Here is a 10,305-nt window from a genome sequence, read left to right on the forward strand (position 1 = left end):
AAGGGGACTGGGACTGGGGACCAATGGCTGACGGCACCTGTAAAGCCTGGCTCCGCCAGCTGTGTTTGTGGCAGCCAAGCTGGACTCATGAACACAGAGCTGGCGGAGGAAAGGAAGCCACTCCTGCAAGGGCCAGTGGCTCCCAGTCTCACTTGCAGAGCTGCCGTGTGCTGGGCAAAGCCGTCTGAAGCTTAAAGAGGAGCTGCACACAGGTGCCAGGCACCTGTACGAACCCCAGAGGCAAGAGGGCAGTGGAGACAGGGATTAGCTTTCTAGACATTCATTCATTCTTCCAACAGATACCAATCGGGGCCCCTTCTGTGTGCCAAGCCCTGCTCAAGACTCTCGTGCCAGCACCACGGGCGTTGTCGCCCGCGCGCCTTTGTAGTTTTCCTCGTCCTAATCCCCTGGGACAACAGCAGATCCTCTCTCTGCAGCATGGAAACAACGCAACTTACACTGTCTGGGCGCAAAGACCCCACCCGCCTGAGCAGTGCACCTGTGGGCACAGAGCCCCGACCCTGGGCACTCAAGGGCTTGACCGTGACTGGGCTGAGGTGGGGCCTCCTAGGAGAAGCAGGGCTGGGCTGGGACTTTTAGTAAAACTCAAGTGGGTGATTCCCCCGGCCCGAACCAGTTCCTCCTGCATCTCCACTTCAGCCGTTGCCTGCGACCTCAATCCAGGTAACTGAATCAGCTGATTCCCCCAGGGACTGAGGGAGAGCGAGCCAGCCCACAGCCTGAGCAAGGACTACAGGAGTGTGGGAAGGTTGGTGGCGGGGGGGCGGGCCTGTAGCCTCGGGCTCCTGGGGTTTGGGCAGAGGCTGCCTTGGGTGCCCCCTCCTTAGAGACAGCGTCCTGCTCCCCATCATCCCGGAAAGAGCATGGGGGCCGGGAGGCCATGAGTTTAGGGCCTCTTTTGGGCATTACCTGGAAACGTCCAGAAAGGAGTGGACAAAGATTTGATAAGGAGGGAGCAGGACGTGGAGTGGGGCTCTGGTGGTCCGCACCCCTCCACTGACAGCCTCCTTAAAAATCCGAGAGAGACTTGGGTGGATGAGAATGTGGGGAGACCCATGCAGGGGGTCCTGGACACCCCGGAACCCTTCTGAAGCTCTGGGTGGTTCTTGCTCCTACTCCCCAACCTCCTGGGGAGGGGGGGACTGAGATCCAGGGTTCAGAAACTCCCCTCCCCAGGGCTGCCCCAAGCCCCCTCTTCAGGCTCCTGGTGCAGGAGCTGAGCCCGGCTTGGGAAGGGTTTTGGAGGGGAGCAGAGGGAAGGACAGCCTGGGCTCCGGGCCGCGTTACCTGAAGGCGTTGCGAAGCTTCTCTCCCACTGGGTACGTCCGGTCCTTCTTCTCAAACTCATCGTCGAGGAGGGTGAGAGAATACGCGGCTCTGTCCACCGCGTAGCGGGGCCTGGGCTGGCTCATGTCTGCGGCATTTACAGGCTTCGGGAGACGCCGGCAAGGGCAGAGTGAGGAGTGCCCTCCCGGTGCCAGCCGGGGCCTCCTCCCGCCGGGCCCTGCCGCAACACTTTTAGTTTGGTGGCCCCCGCCCCCAGCAGCGAGGTCCCTCCCTGCCCTCTGTCAGGTCTCTCCACGAGGCTCACTTCTGCGGTGCCCTTCCTCCCCGGACACCGATGATGCATGCCCTCGCCCTGGCTGTTTTGCTTGGCACCCAGCACGTGGCTGGCACTCCACACCTGTGACGTCACCATCACCCCCGCCGAACACCAGGCAGAGAGGAGGTGGGAGGGAGCTCAAGGGCAGGAGTCACAGCCTGCCCCCCCCCCATGGCCCCAGGCCCCTGGTGCCCCCACAGGCCACAGCTCCTGCCCAGACCTCAGCTCTCCTGGCAGCAAGGCTCATACCATTCAGCCATGAACTTGAAGGGAAGAGGGAGAATAGCCTGCCCGCAGGCAGGGGGATGGCCCAGGTGACCTCAAGAGGACCCTTCTCGGAGAAGCCGCCTAGGACTTCTCCGACAGGTTTCCCCAGGAGGGACAATGGTGTGTTTGGGGAAGTCGGGATGGCCGCTGTCGCTGTCTCTCCCACGGCTTCCTGTGCCTAAGCTTTCCCCACCCTGGGACTGGCATCTCTCTCTCCTCCTCACTTTTTGCGCAACCTGGCTGATATTCCAGGAGCTGAGCTGGGCACAGCCAAGTGCCAGCCCCCCCCCTCAAGGCCCAGAGGAGCTCCCTGTGGGAATCTTTCCCCCTCCTTCCTCCCACTGCTGACCCCTCCTCCTGCCCCCTGCCCCTTGGAGCTGGGAGAAAGGAGGCAGAGGACAGAGATGGGGCTGATTTACAGGCTGAGGGAGCGTGGGGTGGCTGTGGCCAGTCTGGCCGAAGATTTGACAATCAGTGGAAGACGAGTGACCACTCAGGGCACAGCGGCTGCCCCTGGTGCCCTGGGGCAGACCTGGGCGAGGGAGGAGGCAGTCAGAGGGGAGCAGGCTGGGTGATGCCCTTGGGGGAAGCGAACACTGCAGAGGAAAAGCACTCACTAGGGGTGCGGAAGCCTGGGCCCTGGTCCTGCTTTTGGTGACATGGAGCTGGTGGCATTAGCTCTCTGAACCTGGGATTCCTCATCAAGAAATGGGGTCACGTACTATGTTAATGGCTACAAAAAGTCATGCAAAAGGCAAAGAATGGTGCCAACATGAGTTCCTATCACCCATCAGCTGTGCTTAAGTGGATGCCAGCTCTGCCAGTCCATCCCATTCAGTGGGTTTCCCCAACCAAACTGCCCACCGGGAATGATGGGGCAGGGTTGGATGCCTGGCAAACCCCATTGATGTTAGGCGGAAGGGAAGGTTGGGGAGCGAAACTACCTACTGTGGCTATGCCCAGACCCTGTTTGTTGTTTGTTGAGTGAATCAGTGATGGTGTTTTGGAGGAGACATGGCAGAAATGAGTAAGGGCGCTGGCATGTGGGAGATTTCAGTGGGAGAAGCACAGAGAGCAGCCGGAGCCAGGATGACCTAGGTTTAAAGAGGTTTCTTCATTTGTGAATGGGGATCATAACAGTCCCAGGGCGGTTGCTTGGAGGATTAAGTGAGATCCCGTACGTGGTGCGGCCTTTCCTGGATGCTGGGTAGATGGTAGTGGCCATGATTACTATGCTTAAAGTGGGAGGGTGTGCTCTTCCTCACCAGGAGACTCCTGGGAGACCGCAGCCCTGCTTCCTCCTCCCCTCCCCTACCAGGGTCTGCAGGCGTCTGGCCCTCCAGGTGCCTTGTGTTTGGGAGCTGAGAGCATGCTGTCCCCAGGAACCCGCGGTACTGGCCCTCTTGGTCTAGGGGTTTGACTCCAGACCATCACACAGCCCAGAGTGTCAAGGGCGGTGGATCGTAGATGGAGAGCCCTTCGGAAGGGGAGGTGGCGGGAGGTTTGTTCCTGTGGCAAACGGGAGGCTGTGACCCTGAAACAGGTTTCCCAGGCTGCTGCCGGGGCTGAAGGTTCTGGGTGCGTGTTCGTCCCTGCTGAAACCTTCTCTCCGAGTTCCCCCACTCCCGAAAGCCCCATTTCTTGGGCCTGCCCTCTCCCTCCCTGCTCAGCTCCGTGTCTCGCCACCTCCTCTCCTGCTCCGTTCCTCCCCCTTTCCTTCCCCTCCTTCTTGTCCATTGCCATGGTCTCCAGGCCCCCTCCCAGTCTCAGCTCACTCACCCGGACTACTACACCTGCTTGCAGCCCATACGTCCTGCCCTAAAACCTCCAGCGGCCCTCATTTCCAGGGGACCAAGCCCAGCTCTTACTTGGCCACTTTCGGCTCTCCGTCCCCTGCCTTGTTTCCGTGGGTTCAGCTGGCTGGGACCCTCCGCACCCCCAGCAGGCTTGGGTACCTGCTCACACTCTTCCTCTAACCCCAGATGCACTGACTCATGTCTGCCTTTCTGGACCTGCCCGTCCTTGAGACCTGCTGGAGTTCCTCCTCCTCCCATCTCCTCCTTCTCTCGGTGAGACACTTCCTGCCCACCCTGGCCCCGAGGGATCTCTGCTTCTCCCAGACGGACTTCCAGCGCCTCTGCAGCTGCTGGCTCTGGCCATGCCTGTCTTACCCTTGGTGGGAGTGGAGAGGGGAAAGGGGTGGGTGCCGGGGGCATCCTTCAGAGAGCTGGCCCTCTCCTCTGGGCAGGCTCCCCCACACCTGACGCAAGCCAACGGGACCAACCTCCCTTGCTTTGCTGGGATCCCACACCCGTCCCTTTCCCCTAGTCTCTGCCCATTCCAACTCAGAAACAGGCGCCGGGAGCTTGCACAATCCTGAGATTGCGTCACACAGAAAGGCGAAGGCAGAGGCCGGTAGGGGTCTGGAGGCCTTGTCTGGGAGGGAACTGGGGACAACGCTGGCCCAGTCCTTTCATTTTGCGGTAAAGACACTGATTCTTGGACAGAGGTGGGGTAGGGACGGGGGGCTCTGAGCCAGGCCTTGAGTCCAGCTCAAGTGCACCTGTTGGAAGGGGCTCCAGACCTCTAGGTGATGACGCGGATTCCTGCTCTGGGGGCTGTGCCCCTTTTGGATCACCTCTCGCCTCCCCTCCTGGTCCTGTGCCGGGTAAGGAAGTGCCCTTGCCATACTCCCTGATTCCAGGAATCGAGCTGAGGTGGGATGGGGCTCAGAGGGGAGCTTACTTCATCCCCTGCCACCCTGTAAGCCTGGGGGTGGGAGAGGCAGGCAAGGTGAGCCAGCGCACTGAGGGGCGGAGGGGCTCAGCGGGAGCCGCAGTGGGGCGGGCGGGCGGGGGGGGGGGGGCTCGTGATGTTGGTTAGGGGTGGGAAGGTGAAAAGGGAGCCAGGAAAAGGGCTGTGACAATTTGATCCCTAGTTAAACAAGCACACAGCCCTGCCGAGTGATGTCAGCGGGCAGGAAAAGTCGAGTGCTCCGTTGCCATAGGCGTATATCCTCTGCCCTGCCCCTCACACAGCCTCGGCTCCCCCACTGCCTCCCATCCCCAGCCCGATTCCTGGAATAAATAGCAGGTGCCATGTGACAATATTGAGGAACAAAAGGGTGACCCTGTCCCTCCCCATTGTGGAGGACAGGCAGTTCAGGTCCCAGAGAGCTGGGGAGACCTGGGAGCACCATGGGGCTTGCGGGGACTTGAGGGGAAGAAGGGGAGAGCAGAGGGCGGGAGCTGCAGGTGTGTGGACGATTCCTACGCGGGGTTCTCCAGCTTGCTCTGCTCAGCCAAGGCGAACCCTTCAGCACCTGCTGCTGAGCGCAGGAGGTCCGCAGCCCCCCATGGGCAGTGATGGGCTTGGGTATGGTGCATGCGTGGAGAGGCCTGACCCTGGTGAGTGCAGTAGTGAATTCCGGCTGTGGCTGCTGCTGCTGTCACCCCAGAGCGCTCTCTTCCCGGCTCTGCCACCTCTGGCAGCTCACTCTGCTTTGCTCAGCCTTCCTTCCTTGCCCTGTCTGCCCCTACACCCCCAGCCCAGGGCCCTTATTCTCCCAACTTTCCCAGGGCTGGAGAGAGGAAGTGCAGAAAATCCTTTTAGAAGGGGACAGGCCACCAGGGTGGCGCTGGGTCAGGTGGAGGTGATTGTGTCATTGTGGCCAGGCTGCCTTGCTCCGGAGTCCTGCCTGGGTGTGCATGTGTGTGTGTGTGTATTGGGGGGGGGGTTCTTGGATGCACCTGTGCCAGGCACGGGAGCAGCCCCAGCCTGGCCTGCCCTCCCTGGTGTCCTTGTCACCGGAGCCTGCCTGCCTCGGAGCGGGGGGAGGAGAAGGTCACTTTGCAGTCTCCCCTTCGTGCACTGCCCCCCCCCCCCCAGCTCAGCCAGGTTGCGAGCCCTTTCCGGGGGGGTGGAGGGGTGCAGAGGTGGGTGGTGTGTGGGCTGGGTAATGGGTAGGAGCGCAGGGTCTCAGCTGCAGACCCTGCCCCCTGCAGGAGGAAGGGGGCTTTAGAGGCCAATGCACCCTTGAGGTGTTTGTAAACCTCTTTCTCCCTGCTGTCCTCAGGTCACCGAGTTTCCTGGGCAAATCCCCTGCCCTCCCCCACTTCACTTCCTCCTCAGGGAAGGGAGGGGAGGATGAGGTGTCCCTAAATTGCCCGCCCACCGTCTTGGCTGAGCTGGGGACTGTGTCCCACACAAGGGAGAGAGTCATTGCGGGCACCCCCAAATCCCCACCCTGGACTCCAGGCAGATTCGCCCATCCCCCTCTGTTTTCCAAGCTGAGGATGGTGGATGGGTGTTGAGGGGGGAGGGGAGGCGAGTTCCAACAGAAGAGATTGAGGGTAGACTTTGGAAAGAACTTTCTCAGTGGAACCTCGGCAAGGTCATGGGATCCCTGGAACGGTCACTTGAGTTACTCTTTAAGGAGACTGGGGCTCGGCTCACTTGGAAGCAGGGGCTGGGACCTGGCCAAAGTCCAGGGAGGCACCCAGTGAGGGTCAGCGCCCCTTGTGGAGGGGGCCCTGCAGCTTCCGTCTCCCCCTTCCCTTGGGGACCTGCTCAGATGTTGGCTGTTGAGTCCAGACTAGCTCATGCTCGCTAACAATCCATCCTGGGAAGACTCTGGACATGAAGCCAAGGAGGAGTCTGTCTCCGTCCCGGATTTCCCACCAATGGGCCTGTGAGCCGTAGGCCAGGCTCTGGGGCATGCCCGGAGGTGGTACTGGTAAGGCCAGGGTGAGGGGCGGCTGCCGGCGTGGGTTCTGCGAGGGGCTGTCTGTGGAGGGAGGCTGTGCCTCGGGCCGCCCCGCCTGGAGGACAGGTGTCTCCTCCTGCCTCTGGGCTGTTGACCCGGCGCCGGGTGAGAGGGGAGTGGGTGCTGGGATGGTAGCAGTTTGCTTGGCCTGGCCTGGCGACCCTCACTGGGCTGATCCTGGGGACGGAGGCGCTTCTTTGGATCTCTTGGAGCTGCAGGACGAGGTGGGTTCCGAGGCCAGGAGGCCGTGGAGCTGGGTCCTTGGGTGCTGTCCTTGCCCAACCCTTTCCCTGTTGAAGCCCTTGCCTGGGAGTCCGGTCCCTGCCAGCCCCTCCCTCTCCCTGGCTTCCTGTCCTTCCACCTCTTCCGACTTCTCAGGGTGCCCAGGGCCCCCGGGTCACCTGGTGGACAGGTGACCGTGTGGAAGTGGACATCGGGGAGGGGGCGGAGGAGGAGAGCCAGCCGGCCAGAGAGGCTGAGGAGCCAGTGCTTGCAAGACTTGTAAGAAAGGGAACAGGTGCAGGCAGCAGCTTCAGAGACAGGCGCCCGAGGAAGGCCCTGCATGGGGGGCGGCTGTCCCGCCTCCCTCTGGGTGGGGGTCTGGCTGCCTTGAAGCTGAGGACCCAGTGGGCTCCTCACAGGGCTGGGTGCTGCTCATAGCCCCAGGGGCCAGGGTGTCTGGCTTGCTTGGGGTGAAGCTGGCAAATTGCCCACCCCGAGAGCCGTCAGTTCTTGTCACCCCTCTGCTCAGTACCTCTGGGCCCGCTGCTGCCAGGGATGACCCCCAGCCCCGTGGACTGGGCTGGGCTGGGCTGGGCTGGGTGGGACTTACCGGTGGGTGAGCAGAGCCGGCAGGGCAGGGTTGCAGGTGCGTCTGGGCAGCGGGCAGCCGAAAGGTGTTCCCAAGGTGTGCAAAAGGGCTCTGCTTAAATAATCCCGGGAGGCGTGTATAAATAACTTCACCTCAGGGCCGCGGGGGGAGCCCCGGCTTCTGATTGGCTCGGAGGGGAAGTGGTTTTGAACACTACACCATAGCTAAGCCCGAGGAGATAGGAAAAGGAGATAAGAGGGAAAAGGTCCCAAATGAACAGCCCTGTTTTTGTTTTACCTGGGGGAGCAGGGCTGTTTGATGGGAGCTTGGCACTTCCTAAATCCACGCTGGAGACAATAGGTCACATTCAGCGGGGCCCCTGCCCCAACGGCTCCCCCAAGGCGGCCAGCCGAGCCGGGGGATGAGGCAGACTCCTCTCCAAGCCGCTGTCCTGCTGCCTATGGGGCCGGGGGTCAAGCCAAGTTGCCTCCTGGACAATGGGAGCCATTGAGGGCACTGGAGGGGTGGGGCTGCTTGCTTTGAAGTTTGGAGATCTGGGGGCAGGGGGACAGAGGCCCTCTGCACATCCCTGGGACAGGGGACAGGCTGTGCTTGGGAAGCCCCGAGAGCCCTTGGGAGGTTTGGAGCTGTGGAGATCTGTGCCCAGCTCAGTCCCCGACCTCGAGTCACTCGTGAGCGCTGGGACTTGGTGCATCCATTTATGCTGTGGAGAGAGTGTCCCCGGCTCTCCCAAGCTCCTGGGCAGCGCGTGTGAAGGGACACGGGGGCTTGGAATGTGGGAAAGGAGCTCAAGAAACCAAGCTCACAACCAATGCCTGAAAAGCAACCTGCAGGTTAGCCATCGCCAGGCCTCTGCCCCTTCCACCTCTGACCCAGGGCTCCCACGCCATGCCCACTGAGCAGAGGTAGACCCTCAGGAAGACCACTTGGACAGAGGGTGGAGGGTGAGGTATGGGTGAGGGGAAGGGGTGGTCTCAACACTCCAGGAAGAGACCCCACATGACGCCAGGTTGTCCCTTCTTGGAGACATCTGGGGTCGCACTGGCCTGGTCCTGAAGCGTCCTCCATCTCTCCAGGTGGGCTGGATCAGCATGGGGGGCTCCAGCATGGCCCTCCTGGAAGCTGGGGTGAATGTCCCCCCTGGTAGGGCATAACAGGGACTCCATGAAGGCATTGAAAGAAGGCATTGCCTGCAAGGGCAACCCATGGCCTAGTATGCGGTGGATACACTGCCTATGGGGACCAGGGAACGGCGAGCTCACTCGGAGTTGTCAGGGTGTAGCCACGCACTGCCCCCCAGCCATGGGGAGGGTATGTGTGTGGACCTGTCCTTGGGGGCTCTGCCCCAGGCCCCTGCATGACCTCAGCAGCTGTGCCGGGTGTGTGTTGGTGGCTTTGCTGGCTTCACATCACGGCGACTGGAACCCTGCTGCGACTGCCGGAACTTCTGCAAGTCTTTGTGTGCTTGGGTGAGAGGTGAGAGGTGAGAGGTGAGAGGACATTGCCTGTCTTGTTTCATTCTGGAACCCTGCTCCCTAGCCCAGGACATGACCCTTGGTAGGAGCTCAGTCTAGCTTGGTGGAGTGGGGAACCAATTGTATGCTGGGCTTTGAAGCAGAGCAGACCGGGGAGCAAGGCACAGTCACACCGCTCCAGCGCTGTCCACTGTCCTGGGTGGCCTGCCCGGTTCTAAACTTTGGCCAGGGAATTCCTGGAAAGCAGATGAGTCATCAGGCTCTTGCGATAGCGAGGTGACAGTGGCCACCAACTTCAAACAACGCAGCCCCCATGCTGAGACGCCGTGCCTGCCAGGGAATCTCCTGGTCACACATCCTCCAGGGCACAGGAGGCACTGCCCCTCTAAGCGGCCCACCCGGGCTGTCTGCGGGGACATTCGTTCTCTTTTAAACAACCACGGGCGTCCTGGGCGTCCCATTGGTCTGGTGGGAGTTTTTAAAATGTGAGGTAGCCTCCACTGACTCTGGCCTGCTTTCCGCCTACCACTTGGTCTTCACACTGGTTATCTGGATTAATTCCCATGCCAACCACGTGACGTAAGTGTGCTACTCTCCTTCCTTGGGTGAGTAAACCAAAGTTGAGCAGAGCAAAACAACTTGCCCAAGGGCACTAAGACCTGGGCGGAGGAGGCAGGAAGCTAACTTGGATATCGCAGCTTTGCTTTCTCTGTTAGGTCCGTCGTATCACTCAGATCTTTGAATCTACAGACGATGAGACCCGGGCCTGGCATGTGGCATGGCCGGTAAAGCTACCACCTGCAGTGTCAGCATCCCAAATGAGTACAGGTTCGAGTCCTGGCTGCTCTGCTTCTGATCCGGCTCCTTGCTCGTGTGCCTGGGGAAGCAGCAGAGGATGGCCCAAGTACTTGAGCCCCTGCATCCATGTGGGAGACTTGGAAGAAGCTCCTGGCTCCTTGGCTTCATTCTGGGCCAGCCCTGGCATTTGTGGCCATTTGAGGAGAGAACCAGCAGATGGAAGAGCACTCTTTCTCTCTCTTTTTCTCCTTCTCTCTTTAATTCTGCCTTCCAAATAAATAAAATAAATCTTAAAAAAAAAAAAAAACAAGAAGGAGACCCTATAAAAGCCTCCACCTTTTGTCCACTTTCAGCCTCCTGTTCAGGTACAACTCCCAAGGGAACCTGGACGAGGCTGGCGGGGGCCGGTGGCCCTTGTTGGGGCTCATGCTCAACTCGCCCCCTGTTGCAGCGAGCCTCGGGGCTGGTGGGACTTGCATTCTTGGGGCAGGAGGGATCCCTTAGCCCAGAGACTCCTTTGAAGTCACCGAGGGAGATGCACAGG

General features: G+C 60.7%; 1 protein-coding gene and 1 long non-coding RNA gene across 2 annotated transcripts in view; one reads left to right on the top strand and one right to left on the bottom strand.

Moving 5' to 3' along the window:
• Positions 1-7,568, bottom strand: part of SLC26A9 (solute carrier family 26 member 9) — a 26,786-nt gene extending 19,218 nt beyond the window's left edge. Inside the window, exons 1-2 of the mRNA XM_008268506.4 lie at positions 7,489-7,568; positions 1,309-1,451 (exon numbers count right to left, since the gene is read on the bottom strand). Of these exons, the coding sequence (XP_008266728.1) occupies positions 1,309-1,433 (125 nt within the window). The 5' untranslated portion in view covers positions 1,434-1,451; positions 7,489-7,568. The remainder of the gene's footprint in view (positions 1-1,308; positions 1,452-7,488) is intronic.
• LOC138844860 (uncharacterized) lies at positions 4,278-10,089 on the top strand. The gene is made up of 2 exons (XR_011381255.1): positions 4,278-4,559; positions 9,680-10,089. It is a non-coding gene; the product is annotated as an uncharacterized lncRNA (long non-coding RNA).
• Positions 10,090-10,305: the final 216 nt, after the last annotated feature.

Source organism: Oryctolagus cuniculus, chromosome 13 (assembly GCF_964237555.1).
Source record: "Oryctolagus cuniculus chromosome 13, mOryCun1.1, whole genome shotgun sequence".
Classification (NCBI taxonomy): domain Eukaryota; kingdom Metazoa; phylum Chordata; class Mammalia; order Lagomorpha; family Leporidae; genus Oryctolagus; species Oryctolagus cuniculus.